Source organism: Onychomys torridus, chromosome 23 (genome assembly GCF_903995425.1).
Source record: "Onychomys torridus chromosome 23, mOncTor1.1, whole genome shotgun sequence".
Classification (NCBI taxonomy): Eukaryota; Metazoa; Chordata; class Mammalia; order Rodentia; family Cricetidae; genus Onychomys; species Onychomys torridus.
In genome coordinates, this window is record NC_050465.1 from 28,080,661 (window position 1) to 28,099,591 (window position 18,931).

The 18,931-nt window shown below is 37.6% G+C and overlaps 1 protein-coding gene across 2 annotated transcripts in view; it reads left to right on the forward strand.

The window, feature by feature from the left end:
* Yes1 (YES proto-oncogene 1, Src family tyrosine kinase) overlaps positions 1-15,899 on the forward strand; it is a 73,436-nt gene extending 57,537 nt beyond the window's left edge. For both annotated transcript variants that reach the window (XM_036173510.1, XM_036173511.1), the window contains exon 12: positions 13,520-15,899. In XM_036173510.1, coding sequence (XP_036029403.1) covers positions 13,520-13,728 — 209 coding nt within the window. In that variant the 3' untranslated portion in view covers positions 13,729-15,899. The remainder of the gene's footprint in view (positions 1-13,519) is intronic.
* Positions 15,900-18,931: the final 3,032 nt, after the last annotated feature.

Consider the following 18,931-nt stretch of genomic DNA (forward strand, 5'->3'; position numbering starts at 1 on the left):
ATATTCTAGACTCAAAAGATTGTTTTGAGAAGCATTGTTTCCTCTTGTAATAAGAGGAAAAATAGACTATTTTCTATAAAAATTAAGACTTTGATGTCGGTTTTTGGTAGCAAGAAGAAATTTTAGCCTAGTTGAACTTCAGCTATAATTGAATATTCCTTCAGTATGTTACCTCTCAAACACGTCCACTGAAGTATCCTAACAGTTGAAGAATGTGAAAGCATAGAAATCCAGTCTTTGTGAAGAATTGCTATAGTGATCTCTTATGTGCCATTCCTTAATACTTGTGGCAGTAGATGAAGTGTTGTCATGTTCTGTGGGCCATATCCTTTCATTATGTGCTGACACTTAGCCATACAATTCTCCTCACTTAATGGTCATTCCTCATCACCCTGTCAAATAAGACTCTGTTCCTATCTTAATTCATGGTCATCTTTTTTTTTAAATGTACTGAGTTTTTTAATTTCATACACACACACACAGACACACACACACACACACACACACACACACACACGATGGTTTTTCAAGACATGGTTTCTCTGTGTAGCCCTAGCTGTCCTGGAACTCACTCAGTAGCTGGCCTCTAACTCACAGATCCACCTGTCTCTGCCTCCCAAGTGTTGGGATTAAAGGCATGCACCACCACTGCCTATATTTTTTTTTATCATTTCCCCTCCCCCAACTTGTCCCAGATCCTTTCCTCCTTTCTACCCACCCATCTTTTATTTTTTCCTCTTTCAAAAAAAACAAACAAAAAAAAAAAACCAAAAACCACAAAAATAAAAATCAAGGGCTGGAGAGATGGCTCAGAGGTTAAGAGCACCGACTGCTCTTCCAGAGGTCCTGAGTTCAATTCCCAGCAACCACATGGTGGCTCATAACCATCTGTAATAAGATCTGGTGCCCTCTTCTGTATACATAATAAATAAATAGATCTTAATTTAAAATAAAAATAAACAATCAAAAGACCAATAATACAAAAGGGGGGGCGCACATCAGGCCTTTAATTCCAGCACTTAGTAAGCCCAGTGATAGATGAGTCTCAAAGTTCAAGGCTAGCGTGGTGTACAGGCTAGTTTCAGGTTACACAGAGAATCCCTGTCTTGAAAAATCAAAAAAAAAAAAGAAAAGGTCACAGAAATATCATTGAGTTTATTTTGTGTTGGCCAGCTACTTCTAGGCATAGTCTGCCCTAGACTGTGGTTGATACACAAAGTGACACTCCATTAGAGAAAAGTGATGTTTCTCTTTGTTTGCAGGTCTTCAGTTGCAAATACCTTATTGGTTAGAGATGGGATGTCCTGTCCATTTTCTCCTTTCAGTGCTGGGACCCCATCTGGCTTTAACCTGTGCAAATCTTGTGTTTTACCACAGTCTCTGGGTGCATATGTACATCAGTCCTATTGTATCTGGAAGACACTGTTTCCTTGGAATCAACTGTCACCTCTGGCTTTTACAGTCTTTTCTGCTTCCTCTTCCAATATCAATTCCTGAGCCTTGAGGGGAGGGCTGTTATGAAGACATCCCATTCCGGACTGAGTTTTCTAAAACCTCTCAATCTTTGCACATTTTTCAATTGTGGGACTTTGTGTTAATTCTCATTTTATGCAAGAAGAAATTTCTCTGATATGGCTTAAGTGAGCTACTGATCTATGGGTGTAGTACTATGTCATTAGATTACTAGGTTCCTTTAGCCAAATAATAGTAGGTTTTCCCCTACGCCCATGGCCTATCTAGTCTTAGTTTCTTGGCTACTTTAGCAGTGTCAGATATGGGTTCCATGTCATAGAGTGTGCCTTAAATCCATTCAGAAAGTGTTTGGTTATTCCTGTAGCATTTGTGAAACTATTGCACCAGTGTGACTTGCAGGCAAGTTGCTATTGTAGGTAGCTGGGTGATATTAATAACCTTTCTCTTCCAGTGCATGCAGAGTACCTTCCAGCACCATGAATGCTAATCAGTAAGGGTAAAGCTTCTGGTTAGGCACCAACTCAACTTCTCTGTGTTTGATGTCATAAGTGCTTTCTTCAGCAGTAGGACCTTACCATAAGGTTATGGAGAACAGCCAATAAGCCGTGGCAGTAGCCTGTGCTGTTTAGTGGAAGTATCTCTATGGGACTCCTTTGGCCAACATCAATATTCCTGGCACTGGCAGTTTTACTTGGTGCTAGAAGATGTCTAGTTGGGATATTGTCTCCCCTAATATATGGTGACTATTTAGATTGTTTTTGTTGTGAAACCTCAATTTCACATACCTACAGACACTTGATTTTTTACAAAGAAGCCAAAAGTACACACTGGAGAAACTGAATGGCTCCATGTAGAAGAATCCAAATAGTTATGTATCACTCTGTACAAAACTCCAGATGGATCAAGGGTCTTAACAGAATATCAGATGTCATGAGTCTGATAGAATAGAAAGTAAGGAAATGGCTTGAACTCATTGGCACAGGAAAAGACTACTGAACAAGGCAACAGTAGCACAGGCACTAAGAACAACAAATAACAAATGGGAATCTCATGAATCTGAAAAGCTTCTATAAAGCAAGGACACAATAGTCATCTTAACATATATGTCAGTGGTTCCTCCCATTCTCTGATCTCATGCCTTGAACATGTTCTGTCTGTGATCTTGTCATTTCTCACACTTTCAACTTTTTTTTAAAGATTTATTTATTTATTATGTATACAGCATGTATGACAGCAGGCCAGAAGAGGGCACCAGATCTCATTACAGATGGCTGTGAGCCACCATGTGGTTGCTGGGAATTGAACTCAGGACCTCTGGAAGAGCAGTCAGTGCTCTTAACCTCTGAGCCATCTCTCCAGCCCCACACTTTCAACTTTAACAATACCTATAACTATAGTCCTCTCATTACCACAATTTCATGTGCCCCTTATCTGACTCCTACCTTGCATCTTTCTATCCTTTTCTACCGCAGCTTTAGCAATCTCTTGACATGACCAAGATCTTTAATGTATTGGTACCAACTTTGCCAGACCCTCATCCTCTTCATAAAACCCCTCTGTTCTTAAACTTTATAGTCAAACAATATGATCATTCCCTTGGGTTTATTTTATCCTTTATCTTTCTTTTACTTTATTACTACTTAAATCATAATTCTGGATAAAATCTAATTTTGTTCTCTCTATACCAACAAATATAGCCAGAGGTGAAAAAGCAGTTAGTTATATTAAGTCATTTCACTTTGAATTTTAATCATGGTGCACTTTCCATTTTGGCCACAATAGAGAATCTAATATCTACTATCTCACTACAAACAAATACAGAATTAGACAGATACATAATACAGTTGTTTATATATTTCACAGCCACCAAGGAAGAATGTACTCTTTTTTTTTTTAATGAGACTTACATTTATATCACATTTATAGTGGGCATATTGATAAAGTCCAAGGGAAGACATCAGTTTTGGGTTTTTGGGGTGTTTCTTAGTTTTTCTGAAAAAGGAGACGTATAAGTGCTCTTAAAGAGGAAGGAGCCCCAATAAAAGAACTCTGAAATTTTGCATTAAACAGACGCTATAGGCTCTTTACAGTAGCTCCTCCTAGAAGGGAAAGGCTGTGGTAGAGAGTCCTAACAGAAAACAGGAACTCAAAGTATGAAAGCTGAGCTAAGCTGAGCTGAGCTAAAAGCATGGGGTGGTAGTGAGTTCTTGCCCAGCCAAAATGAACAGATATTAGGGAACATATTAGGCTTATTGTTGAGACCCTAGAAGGCAATACGTCATCACTTTACAGAAGTGGGACTTGGGGGAAGGGAACCGATAAATGAGGGACTAAAGTCTCAAGCCAACTTTATCAGCACCACAGACAGTTTATCCTCTGAGGGGTAAGAAGGGTCACGTGAGTAAAGTTCTCATGAGTTCAAGCTGTGTACAATTTCCATTGAGGCATATAAAGGATCGTTTAAACATTTAATTCAATTAACAACAGCAAGCAATAATGAGTTATCTGAAGTAAACTCACTCCTGCGCTACACCTGGGAGGAGCACACCCAGGAGGGGCACAAAAACATATTCCAAGAATAATTTTGTGCTTTTGAAGAAACTGAGTTTACAAGATTCTTGTCTTGTTTTCTTGGAGTGTTCTCACAAGCACTCAGAATTCTCCTCACGTAATTCCATTCCTGGACAGTGTTCTGACAGCAATGCTCTAGTAGCAAAGGCAAAATTAAAGAAAACCTAAAGCAAGCTATTGCCAAGGAAGAACCAGGTGATCTGACAGTAAATTTGCTGGTAAAATCAAACCCAATGTCTTGAAAAAAAAGAAATAATCCATAGTATGTGATTCAGAATATCAGCATAAAATAGATCTATTGAGGGGCTGGAGAGATGGCTCAGAGGTTAAGAGCACTGGCTGTTCTTCCAGAGGTCCTGAGTTCAATTCCCAGCAACCACATGGTGGCTCACAACCATCTACAATGAGATCTGATGCCCTCTTCTGGCCTGCAGGCCTACATGCGGGCAGAACACTGTATACATAATAAATAAATAAATCTTTTTTAAAAAATATATCTATTGGTGCAAAATTTTGTATTCTGTGAAAGAAAAATAAAGCCCCAATCATTTATTTCTCAATGTTCCTAATGCTTTGACCCTTTAGTACAGTTCCTCGTGTTGTGGTGACCCCCAACCATAACATTATTTTGTTGCTACTTCATAACTGTAATTTTGCTACTGTTATGAGTTATAATATAAATATGCAGGATGTCTGATATGTGACACCTATGAAAGGATCATTCAACCTCCCAAAGGGGTTGCAACCCCCGGGTTGAGAACTGATTAGGGGAGAGCCATGTCTTAGTTATTTTTCTATTACTGTGGAGACACAGGATGACCAAGGCAACTCTTACAAAAGAAAGACCTAAGCAGGGGCTTGCTTACAGTTTAAAGGATTTGTCCATGGTCATCATGACAGGAAGCAGACAGGCCTGGTGTAGGAACAGTAGCTGAGAGCTTTATATCTGATCCTCAGGCATCAGGCAAAGAGAGAGACATTAGGCCTGGCATTGGATTTTGAAACCTGAAAGCTTATTCCTAATGACCCACCTCCTCCAACAAGGCCACCCTCCTAATCTTTTTGAACAATTCAATTAACTGATGGCAAGCATTCAGATATTTTAGCCTGTGAAGGCCATTCTCATGCAAACTGCCAAAAGCCACATGTGGTGGTGCATGTTTTAATCCTAGCACTTGAGAGACAGAAACAGGTGGATCTTTGTGAGTTCCAGGCCAGCAGAGTACACAGTAAGATCGTGTCTCTAAAATATAAATAAATAAATAGATGACTGATTCAAGAATTGAAAACTACTAGGCCCTAAAGAGAACCCCAATTATAAACTTAGTAAAGATCTTCAAATTAGTGCTTTATGTTGTGTGTGCATGAGTGTGGTATGGTATGGTAAGTATATGTGTGGGGAGGGTATGAGTGCATGGTGTGTTTGGGAGGGCATATGTGCATGTTGTGTGTGTGTGTGTGTGTGTGTGTGTGTGTGTGTGTGTGTGTTGTCTGAGGCAGGTCATCCTTTTGGAACCCAAGCTTTCCTTGATCTTCCTATTTAAAGTAGCCAGACTGGCCTCAAACTTGAAATGATCTACCTGTCTTAGCCTCCAGACTGCTAGTACTATAGGTGTACATGACCAAAGCTAACAGTACTTAAAATGAAAGAAGTAGTTAGCAAAATGAAAAGGGAAACTGGATAATTGCAATAGAAATGGAATTTATAAACAAAATAAACAAAGCTGGATGTGGTGGTGCACACCTGTAATCCCAGCAATCAAGATGCTGAAGCAGAAGGATCACAGCTTCAAGGCTACCCTGGGCTGCTTAGCAAGACCCTGTCTCTAATAGGTAAATATCATGTAAGAACTGTAAAACATTTTGTAAAATTAACACATATGGCTGTGGAAGACAAAATTAATAGATTCATAGGTTCATTATTAGAAGAATTCTCAAGGCAATGTGTGGATTAAATATCTGGCATGGGGATGGACAACGTATGAACCAAGTAGAGCATAGTGAAAAGGTCTCATTTCTCTGTACCTGGAGCCCTAGGAGAGTGGAACAGTAACAAGTATTACTAGAAAAGGAATAGCCAGAAGTTCCTTAAAAATAAATAGTTTTGGTTAACTCAGTGAACTTGAAGCAGGATAAAGGAAATTCAGTGTATTCAATCAGGAATAGCATTACCAGATTATAAAAGTCAAAGCCAAATAGCCTTAGGGAGTTGGTATATACTTGCCTTTTCCTCACTGCATATGGAAGCTAGAAATAAGTGAAAGATCTTTATTATGTTTTTATTTATTTGTGTATATGTATGTGTGGGGACACACATGGAAAGATCAGAGGACAACCTGTAGGAGTTGGCTTGTTCTACTGTGTAGATTCTGGTGCTGTAATTCAAGCCACCAGATTTGATAGCAAAGCACCCTTACCCATTAAGCCACCTCTGTCCAAAATGTCTTCAAAGTGTTTAGGAGAAAATTGTTGTCTTACCACATTTATAGTCCACCTAAAAATAAATTCAATGGGGCTAGAGAGATGGCTCAGTGATTGAGAGCACTCAGTGCTCTTCAAGAGGACCTGGATTCCATTCCTATCACCCACATGGTGACTCACAACTGCCCAAAACTCTAGTTACAGGGGAGCCAGTGTCCTTTTCTGGTTCTGTGCATGTGGTACATAGGCATAGATAGAGACAAAACCACCCACACACTTAGAATAAAAATAAATCTTTAAAAATTAAAATAAAATAAATTCCATGATAGTAACACAAAGGTCACAGGGTATAAAACAGTAATAGGTAGTTAGTTCTGAGTTTCTATTAATATGTAGAGATTATAGAAGTGCTTATTTAAAGTAAAGCATAAGCCCCAGAGAAGCGTATTGCAATTCCAATAGAGTGTGGTTCAGTGGTAGGCGACTATGTGGAGTGTAGAGTGCTCACTTAGCATTCACTAGGCCATAAGCACAAAAACAATCCACTAAAATGTAATGATGAACAGCACTTGCTTAATCAAAATATAAAGATCACCAAGGAATAGATGGGACAAACAACAAGTAAATGGGATGATAAACCTGGCAGTGGCAAATACCTTTAATCTCAGCACTCAGGAGGCAGTCAGATGGATCTCTTAAGTTTGAGGCCAACCTGGTCTACACAGTGAGGTCTAGGATTGTCAGGGCTATACAAGAAAACCAGGTCTCAAAAAAAAAGAGGGGGGGAGAAAGATGATAGTTAAACCTATGTGTGTAGCTGCACTAAATATTCCAGTTAAAAGACATAAACCAGATTTAAATATATACATCAATGCCAAACCTCTAGTACACCCCTATCACTCCTTGTATTCCTTTTGAAGCAGTGTCTCTCCCTGGATCTAGGGCTCATATTTTTTTCTTGGCCAGGCTAGAAACTAACAAACCCCAGAAATCCTTCTGTATCTGCCTCACCACCCATCCCTGCTCTTGGAGCTGCCATCACAGGTATGCATTGGCCACCTAGTTTATTACATGAATGCTGGAATCCCAACTATGAATGGTCTTCATGACTTTGTAGTGCTCGTAGCCCCTAAAGTACTATTTTTAAGAGATACACTTTAAATATATAAGCTGTACAAAATGATTAAAATTCAGAGGGTGGAAAGAGACATACTATGCATAATATTAGCCAAAAGAAAACTTGTGCAGGTGTGGACTTCAAGACAAATATTACTAGAGACAAAAGATCATTGAATGATAAAAGGGTTAGTTGAACAGGGAAACATAAAAATCCAAACAGGTATAACTAATTACATATCTGTAAATATACATTACATTAATAAACATTTAAATAAGCAGAATATAAACAATTTATAGATTTTATTTTGGCAGGAAAGTGCTAGGGATTGGGCCTAGGACCATGTATAAACTAAGCCAGCACTCTACCACTGAGCTACCACTCCAGCCCCCAGATTCCCAGGCTTCAGAAAAGGAAAAGATAATATATTGTCCATCTTTGATTACTGAAGAGGATTAACATGTAACACAGTTTCTATTTGCTACTATTATTTTAGCAAAATAACCTCAACACATGTAAGCAATAATGAAATACTTCATTGACAGAAAGCAAAGCCATTACTATCAGTTTTAAGTATTAAGTGTTAGAGGTCTATCTTCTTTTTATTAAAAAGCAGGTATGAAAGAACTGACTTACTGTCATGCTCCAGAGTTATGTCTTACTCAGCAACTTAGAAGCTATTGTAGGAATTGGTTATCTTTCTGAAGATTGAGTGGAGGCCATTTCTGCCATGCTTTATTTTTAAATGTGTTGGCATAAAAACTTTCATTAGTTCTGATTATCAGAAAATTCTGAAAGATCAAATCTTGATTTGAAATAGTTGTTAGGATTTAGGACTGAAGTATAGTTCAAAGGTAGAGCATATGCTTAGTATACATAAGACCCTGGGTTCAGAGACTGGAGAGACAGCTTAGTGTTCTCAATTTGATTATTTCCTGGCATCTCTTCTTTCTGAGTGACTTTGCTTCTTCTTGTTCTAGAGCTTTCAAGTATGCTGTTAAGTCACTAGTGTGAAATTTCTCCAAATTCTTTATGTGGGCATTTAGTGCTATGAATTTCCCTCTTAGCACTGTTTTCATAGTGTCCCATAAGTTTGGGTATGTAGTATATTCATTTTCATTGATCTCTAGGAAGTCTTTAATTTCTTTCTTTATTTCTTCCTTAACCCATTGGTGATTCAGTTGAGCATTATTCAGTTTCCAAGAGATTGTAGGCTTTCTGTAATTTTTGTTGTTGAACAACAACTTTAAGCCATGGTGGTCTGATACAACACAGGAGCTTATTCCAATTGTTTTGTATCTGTTGAGACTTGCTTTTTGGCCAAGTATGTGGTAGATTTTAGAGAAGGTTCCATGGGGTGCTGAGAAGAAGGTATATTCTTTTTTGTTAGGATGGAATGTTCTATAGATATTAAGTCCATTTGAGTCATAACATCTATTAAATCCTTTATTTCTCTGTTAAGTTCCGATTTGGCAGATCTGTCCAGTGGTGAGAGTGGGGTGTTAAAGTCTCCCACTGTTAATGTGTGGGGATTTATATGTGATTTAAGCTTTAGTAATGTTTCTTTTACACATGTGGGTGCCCTTGTGTTTGGGGCATAAATGTTCAGAACTGAAACTTCATCTTGGTGGATCTTTCCTGTGATGAGTATATAATGCCCTTCTTGATCTCTTTTGACTGATTTTAGTTTGAAGTCTGTTTTGCTGGATATTAGGATGGCTACACCAGCTTGCTTCTTGAGACCATTTGATTGGAAAGTCTTTTCCCAGCCTTTTATTCTTAAGTAGTGTCTATCTTTAAAATTGAGGTGTGTTTCTTGTATGCAGCAGAAACATGGGTCCTACTTTCATATCCATTCTGTTAGCCTGTGTCTTTTCATAGGTGAATTAATAAGTCCATTGATATTAAGGGATATTAATGACCAGTGATTGTTCATTCCTGGGTTGTTTTGTTTTGTTTTGTTTTGTTTTGTTTTTTGATGGTAGTGTGTGTGTAGTTCTCTTCTTTGGGGTTTACTGCTGTGGTGTTATCTGTTGCCTGTGTTTTCGAGGGTGTATCTGACTTCCTTAGGTTGGAATTTTCCTTCTGGTGCTTTCTGTAGGGCTGGGTTTGTGGATAATTATTATTTAAATATGGCTTTGTCTTGGAATGTCTTGTTCACTCCATTTATGATGATTGAAAGTTTTGCTGGGTATATTAGTCTAGGATGGCATCCATGGTTTCTTAGTGTCTGCATTACATCTGTCCAAGTCATTCTGGCTTTCAAAGTCTCCATTGAGAAATCAGGTGTTATTCTGATGGGTTTGCCTTTATAAGTCACTTAACCTTTTTCCTTTGCTGCTCTTAATATTCTTTCTTTATTCTGTACGTTTAGTTGTTTAATTATTATGTGGCGAGGGGACTTTTTTGGGGGGTCTGGTCTGTTTGGTGTTCATAGGCTTCATGTGTCTTCATAGGCATTTCCTTCTTTAAGTTGGGAAAGTTTTCTTCTATGATTTTCTGTGCCTTTGAGTTGGTATTCTTCTCCTTCCTCTATCCCTATTATTCATATGTTTGGTCTTTTCATGGTGTCCCAAATTTCCTGGACATTTTGGGTCATGACTTTGTTGGCTGTAGTGTTTTCTTTGCTTGATGAATCTGTTTCTTCTACCATATCTTCAACACCAGAGATCCTCTCTTCCATCTCTTGCATTCTGTTGGTTATACTTGCCTCTGTGTAGTTCCTGTTTGTTTACTCAGATTTTCTATTCCAGCATTCCTTCTGCTAGTGTCTTCTTCATTTTTTCTATTTCCCTTTTCAGATCTTGGACTGTTTCCCTTATCTGTTTCATTGCTTTTTCATGGTTTTCTTTCAGGGATTTATTGTTTTCTTCTACTTTATTTGTCTTTTCCTCTAGTTTTTTATAGCGTTCTTCCCATTTTTTGTCTGTTCCTCCACTTTATTTTTGATTTCTTCTATATAAGGCTCTAGCCTCTTCATGATGTTATTTATAAGGTTGTTTTCTTCTGCTTCTTCCATTCTGTGATGCTCAGGTCTAGCTGTTGGAGGAGGGCTAGGTTCTGGCGATGCTGTATTGCTCTTTATTTTGTTGTATGTACTTCTGCCTTGACGTCTGCCCATCTTCCTCGCGGTTTTATTCTTGGTCCAGACAGAGCTGACAGATTCAGCATTTCAGGGTGCCTCTTTTGGTCCAATGAGAGGTGGCAGATTCTGTTTCTCAGAATGCCACACTTGGTCTAATCAGGGCTGCCAGATTCCCTGTCTCTTGAGTTCACTCTTGGTCCAATGATGGCTCTTTGTCCAATGAGAGCTCTCTCTTTCTCTGGCTGGGTGGGAGCTCTCTGGGCTAGATGGGAGCTCTCTGGTCCTCATAAGAGCTCTCTGGGCCAAATGAGAGCTCTCTGGGCCAGATGGGAGCTCTGGGGGCAGGGTGGGTCTCAGGTGGATGGGTGTGGGGGCAGGGCGTGTAGATTGCAGGGTCTGGAGGGGGAGGGAATGGGGGGGTGTTGGAGAAGGGGAACCTGCCCTGGGGCCAAGTTGGGCAGGTCTTCCCTAGGAATGGCTGATGCCCAGGCATGGGACCTAGGGGCAGTTCAGCCTACTTTCTTATGGAACACAGGACCACCAGCCCAGGGATGGCCAACAGCTTAGTGTTAAGAGTGCATTGCTTTGATAGAGAACTGGAGCTGGGATCCCAGATCCCACATTTTGCAAGATGCAGCTGCTTGTAACTTCATCTCCAGGAGTTCCATTGTTGCTTTCTATACTCTGCAAGATCTTGTTCTCTCCCTCACTTCTTCTCCCTCTTGCTGTCCTCCCCACCACTCACTCTCACATACATACACACACATGCACACACACAGAACACACAGCACACAGACATACACACATGCACACACACAGAACACACAGCACACACAGAACACAGACATACACACACATACACACAACATACACACACACAGAACACACAGCACACACACATACACACACACATACATACACACATACACACACACACAGAACACACAGCACACACAGCACACAGAACACACAGAACACACAGAATTAAAAATACAGCAAATGTTTTTTTTTAAAAAAAAAAAAAGGCCCTGGGTTCTATCTCCAGCACACACCTTCCCCCAAAGGAGAAGTAATTGGTACTTAAAGTTGGTTTTGTGGGTTCAGGCCTATTTAGATTAATTAATATTAGTTTATTAAAAATTACAAAAGCTCATAGGCATGTATGATCAGTAACAAAAGTTTTCCAGTTACAGTAAGCCCTCATCGAATGATAAATATTTGGTCCTTTCTGCATGTGTCTAACAACTTCTGGCTTTATTTCTGTAGCAGGAAAATATATTGGATTTCACTAAGAGGTGCTATTTTCTTTGATGAAAACATTCTCCTTCAGTTTTTAAGATTTTAAGTATTTTTGAGGAATCCTTTATTCCTTAGAAAGTCATAACTAAAAATGGAAATAGTTTTATCATGTTCCATTGTTTGAAAGTAATCATAGTTGCTGGGCAGTGGTGGTGCATGCCTTTAATCCCAGCACTCAGGAGGGGAGGCAGAGCCGGTCGGATCTCTGTGAGTTCGAGGCCAACCTGGTCTACGGATTGAGTTCCAGGACAGGCTCCAAAGCTACAGAGAAACCCTGCCTTGAAAACAAACAAACAAACAAACAAACAAAATAGTCAGGGTCAGTGAACAATCTTACTGCTGGTGGTCAGTATAAGATCACAGGAAATAAGGGATGGCCTGTCTTGGCTTGCAGGGAAGGTGATAAGTGGATGTGGGAAAGAGTCAAGGGTTTGCTGGCATGACAAGTGTATCGGTTGTTTTACATGTTGCTGGAACAAAATACCTGACTAAAGGGAGGAAGAAAGGACTTGTTTTAGCCCACAGTTGAAGGTACTATCACATCATAGTAGTAAGTCGTAACTGTAGAAGCGTAAGATACTGACCTCATTGTGTCTAGTCAAGAAGCAGAGAGAGATGAAAGCTAGTGTTCAGCTGTGTAGCCGGAAGGTTCCTCAGCTGCTTATAAAATAATTATTCAGAGGCTTAATATTTATTACCAGTTGCATGGCTATGGTAGGCTTCTTGCTAGCTAGCTCTTATAACTTAACCCATTTCCATTAATCTATATGTGGCCATGGCATCACCAGTATGCTGGCATCTTGCTGCTGCTTCTGCACGGCAGCTGGCATCTCTCACCCCTCTCCTTTCTCCTCTCCATATATCTGCTTGGATTTCCCACCTGCTGCTAAGCTGCCTTGCCATAGGCCAATGTATCCTTATTTATCAACCAGTTAGAGTAACACATATTCACAGCATACAGAAAGACATCCCACAACATAGCTCTTTCTCCTTTATATTCAGTCCAAGACCCCGCCCCTCCTCAGCTCATGGAATGATGCTGTCCACAGTTAAATGGGTCTTCCCACCTTAAATAACCTAGCCTAGATAATCCTTTATAGGTATGCCTAGAGGCTGTCTTAATCTAGATAATTCTTCACAGCCATGCCCAGACGTTTTCTCCTAAATAATTTTACCATCACAGTGAAAAATTGATCATATTAAAATATAGATTATCAGCTGTGTGTGGTGGCGCACACCTTTAATCCCAGCACTGGAGGCAGAAGCAGGTGAATCTCAGTGAGTTTGAGGCCAGCCTAATCTACAGAGTGAGTTCTAGGACAGGCTCCAAAGCTATACAAAGAAACCGTATCTCATAAAATGGTATACACATATATATTCATTTCTCAGCTTTTCTTTAAATAAATCAATGTTCAAATTTTATTCTAGTCTCTGTTGAAAATGTCTTTTCACTAGATAAATTTGGTATGTCTTTAGTTAATTGCTAGGGTATTTACACTGTTTTGCTCTTCATGGCTAGGACCACTATTTTTAACGTTTGAATTTAACCTTAGGTATGGTAAACCGTGAAGTGCTGGAACAAGTGGAGCGAGGGTACAGGATGCCTTGCCCTCAGGGCTGTCCAGAATCCCTCCATGAATTGATGAATCATTGTTGGAAGAAGGACCCTGATGAGAGACCAACATTTGAATATATTCAGTCCTTCTTGGAAGACTACTTCACTGCTACAGAGCCACAGTACCAACCAGGAGAAAATTTATAATCCAAGTAGCTGTGTGCACAGATCTGCCAAACATAAAGACCTTGTGTGAGAGTTTCATGCACAGGAATGAGAAGATACTCTTCACTCTGCATGTTTCTTGTGGTAAACTGGAATTCCAGATATGGTTGCACGAAACCACTTTTCCCCTCCAAGTGTTAAACTCTAAAGTACCAATGATACATCTTATAACTTACTTCGGGGTCCAAAGAAAGCTAAGATATTGTGACTGTGGGTGATAGCATGGTAAGACAGAGCAACAGGACTACTATTACTAGTCACTTCCTTTTCTTCCCCAAACTCAGAAGTGCTAAAAGAAAACTATTTATTGATATGGATGAAACTTGGGCTGTTATACCACTGTAAAATCTAAAATCAAAGAACGTCATGGGACCAAATGATTCCATTCCAGTTTTTAAAAATCTCTTGCATTTTTTTTTCCTCAAAAGTTAGGTTTCTGTTTTGCTTTTCTATTTAACAGTTGGCATGTAGTCTTAACACAGATCTCCTTTTGTGTGGAATGGGCCAAGTCTTCCAAAAGGAAAAAAAAAACAGCATCAAAAACTTGATTAAATGTTAGACCGCAGCTGTGGAATTTGGAAGCATAATACACTATGTTCACATTTAGTTCATAGAACTGGAAAGTAGAAAAATCGTTTTTTTACTTCAGTTATTTCTTGAATTGTTCAGCTTAGAATAATAAGATAACCAATTAATCTTTTGCAAGATTTTTTTTAAGGCAATGTACAATTGAAACTATACTATCCAGTCCAAGGGAAAAACCCAGCATTTAAGCAGTCCATTTTTAAAAAATAGATGGTGTACTGTGAGGTATTGCTAGTATGTTTTTATGGTGATGGGCTTCACAGTAGAAAACATCACTAGATCAGGGACTTGAATGCACTTTGCTTGTATTGAGTATAGAATAGGAGAGAGGAAAATGTATTTAAATAAATATGAGAGAAGAAAATGTGAAAGTTTTACAGGTATTGGGATAGGATGGAATGTTTAATGTTGGTGTTGTGGAGTGACAACATGGCTTTTCTGGCACTCAGAGCTCCTCATTAGCTATTTCTTAGACTTTAAAAGTTATAAAGTATGACTGTAAAATTCATTTTCTTAACATATACACTAAATAAGTTTTACATCCTCAAAATAGTGAAGATAAGGTTTAACACTAATTTCAGTGGCCCATTTTTATACAGAACCTTTCTAGAACTCCAATTTTCAAATCTCTGAAACTTCACTTATATTTCAGATATACTTGATGATTATCATATTTTCCTTTCATAATATAATTAATTTGAGTAACAGTAATTTAAAGAGGGAAGTTTTTGCCCATTTAAAGTGCATAGTAAAACATTCAAAATGAGAGCTTTTCAAACTCAGAAATTATGAAATATTAATTTGAATTGAGTAGTGTTAATGGTTTAAGGGTCTAGCAAGGGAAAAACGGTGTCTGCTAATAAAATGAAAGTCTAATATTTATGTTTTTAATGCTGTGTTTTATAGTTATGCTTTAAAGCGTTTTATCAAGTTGTCTTATTTTCAGCATATATTTTAAACTACCATCATTTTAATCACGAAAATTAAAGGTCTGTGCCATGGTAAATTATGTTCAGATTTAAACCTTTTTAAATGTGACAAGTGAACTTCATGCAAGTTGGCAAAAGTTCTGGTACTAAAAGTTGTTTGTTTTCTTTTTACTTAACCTATTCAGTACTGAATCCTCTGCCAAGAGGGTCTCCTGAGAAGAATGTCGTCCTTATTTGCCCTGATGTCTACAGTTTATGACATGAGTGTTTTAAAGGGCTTCATATGAACTATGGTATTGTAGTTTTTCTAAGGATTCTTTAAAGAGTAATAAAATTACGTTTATGTACTAATTCTGATCAGAAAAATAAGGCAGAAAAAGTTGATGGCATTCTTCAGATTTTAAATAAACTGAGTGGAGCAGTTCTTATACTAACACTTGTATAGTAAGGATTCAACACTAACTTAATGTATATTCAGTTTAAATTGTTATGTATTTTTGAATTGTCAAGAAAAACAGTTTTGTACATTTGAAGATTTTTTTTTCCAACAGCTTTCATCTTTATTGTCTTAACTTGGAACTTTAACCCTTACCAAAAAAGAAAAGTTGGCAAAAGTAGCCTTCTATCACACTTTTTTAAAATAAATAATGGTAACCTAAAACTTAATATTTTTATAAAATGTTGAAATATTGTTTTGTGGATAATTAAAATAAAAATCTTTGTTGAATGCATCTATTTATCTTTTCAGTTGCTCTATATATTTCCTCATTAACTTTGTAAATATTGGTTATTCTGAATTTAGTCTTCCATTGGAAAAAAATGTTCAGTTAGAAATTGTAACTCCTGAACAGAGTTAAAATCAGTTCTTTCTTTTTTAAGTTTAGAATGCTATTGAATTTATTTCACATGATTAATTTCCCGTGTACAGTAATCAACATTTTCTAAAATTGTATCAGCAAATACAGCCACTGTATCACATAGAGAAAACTGGGTGATTTAAGTGAAGCTATTTACAGACAATAGGAAGGATATAAAGTAGAAAAGTTACTTTACCTTCCTAAAGCTGCACAAGCATCTCTATTTGTTCTACAATTATCTTTTCATAGATTTAATTAAAATAAAATTTTAAATGTCTAGTCAAAAGCTTTTGTGATTTTCAGTTCTATAATTGTTAATTACTTTTTACTGCTACTTCATGTGAAATTGTTGCCCCTTTTCATGATTTTCAAAAGAATTCCCAAATAACAATTCAATTCGTTGTTTTTTGTTTTTGTTTTTGTTTTTGTTTTTGTTTTTGGAGCTGAGGATTGAACCCAGGGCCTTGTGCTTGCTAGGCAAGCACTCTACCACTGAGCTAAATCCCCAACCCTCAATTCATTGTTTATGTAGTGTATTAACAATCTCCTAGAATGTTTTTCCAGCTGGGCATGGTGTACATTCTTCTAATCTCAACACTTGGAAGGCAGAGGCAAGCAAATCTCTTATTTCCAGGCCAGCCTGATCAACACAGACAGTTCCAATCCTGATGTGGTATGTCTTTTCTGTACTCTGTGGTATCAACAGAGGTTATAGCTGGTCTTCCCAGGACTTGGCCATTATCTCAGATTTTCTCAGGGACCCTAAAGATAGCTTGTCCACAGACAACAGGAGCAGTTTGGAGAAAATGATGTCCACATTCTCTCTCAAGAATGGGGATATGCATGGTCTTCGGTTATTTGGTGGGTTATGAATGTTATGTTAGGAGAATATGGGATAAAAAAAGGCAACTATTAATCTCAGCTATTTTGCATTGGCATGGATTTTGTTATAGTGATACAAATTTCAAGTTAATTTTGTTACACTATATGTTTGTATATGTTTCTTGTTTCTAAAGGATTTTTGTATATTGATACAAATTTAAGGTTATTTTTGGCTCAACATATTATATATATGCTTCTACTCTTGTTTAAGGTATTTTACTTATGCAGTTCATTTAAAAATATAAAATTCTGGTTTTTGAAAGCTATTATTATAAACTATTTAGGATAATCAAAAAACTCAGGTTAATAGTCATTTATTGTAGATATATTAGACATGTTTCTAAATCATACAGATATATTTTAGATAGATAAATGGTCTCCAGATACTTCAAAGACCTATAGAATATGACATTTGAAATGTTTTGTTAACTTAGGGCTTTTCATGACAGTGAGACACATCTGCTCCTGGCAGCACCAATTTACTTCATAAAAGGATGATGGGTATTGAAGAACCTCCATAAGAGTTTGCTTTCATTGTGGCAAGATTAGCCAGTTAGACAAGAAACAGCTTTTGCCTTGACTGCTTGACTGTGCTCTCTAAACTGGACATGCAAGACACACAGGAAAGTGAATGCAGAACTTTGCCAAAACAAGATGGGATGATCCTTCAGGGTTCCTGCTTCACAGAAGAAACTGTCAGACATTTTTCAGGACACAGAGGAAAGCAATTGATGAACTTTGCCAAAATAATAGGGACAGTCCTTCAAATTTCCTACTTCACTAAGAAGTCTGCCAGATACTAGATCTATAGGCTGAAGATGGATGCCCCAACATTACAGAGGAACTTTGGGTGACTGCCCAGGCAACCAGATATCTCTGTCATTTCTAGAATTTTGGAAGTTGCTTTTAGTGTACTTCTTGTTTACTCAGGTAATATTATATCCTTCTGGGGTCTTTGATGGAATTGAAGTCTAGATAGTTATAGTTTTCCTTAATTATGATGATAAGAGATAAATTAGATATGAAACTTTAGACTCACAAAGATAGATGATAGAGTATTTAATTTTGCCAAATACAAATAGATTAAATAATGTAACTGTAATTCTTGCTTAATAACTGTTTTGTTATATATAATTTTACTATGTTAAAGTTAAAACCTTTTTTGGTTTGACAGAAAAGGAGAAATGACATGGGATGTTTTCCTGTATGCTGTGAATATGTATTACTCCCAAGGCAGCATAGAGCCAGGTGGGAAATCCAAGCAGAGATACAGGAAAAGGGTAGAGTCTGGGAGAAGCCAGCCAGCCAGCTTCCCAAGGCGCAAGAGGCCAGTAGACCAGTAATGCCAAGGCTACATGGCAATAAATAGATTAATAGAAATGAGTTAGTTTAAATGTAAGGACTAGCTAATTATAAGCCTAAGGCATCAGCCAAGCATTTATAAATAATATTAAGCATCTGGTTATTTGGGAACTGGCAGGTGGAAGAGAAACTTCCAATTACACAGTAAGATCTTGTCTCAAAAAAAAAATATTTTTTTCCTAGTTTGATGATTTGCTTTTAATGTTACAATGCTTGATTGACATTTAAGCTTTACATTTGTATTTTGCCAAATATATTCCTTTTTATGCTTAGAAAGCATTTATCTGCCCCAATATTAAAAATTCATGTCACCTCTTTTATAGTTTATGCTTTTTATTTTTAATGTTTTGATTCACTTAGAAGCTACTGGAATATATAACATGACTTCATAGTGTGTTATCTCTTATTTTCCTGTAGGTTTCCAACTGTGGGCATAAGTTTCCGTCCTGCTAGCCACTCCCAAATACCCATAGAAGCTTATATTAATTATAAATGCTCAGCCGGTAGCTCAGGCTTATTACTAACTATCTCTTACACTTAAATTAACCCATTATTCTTATCTATGTTTAG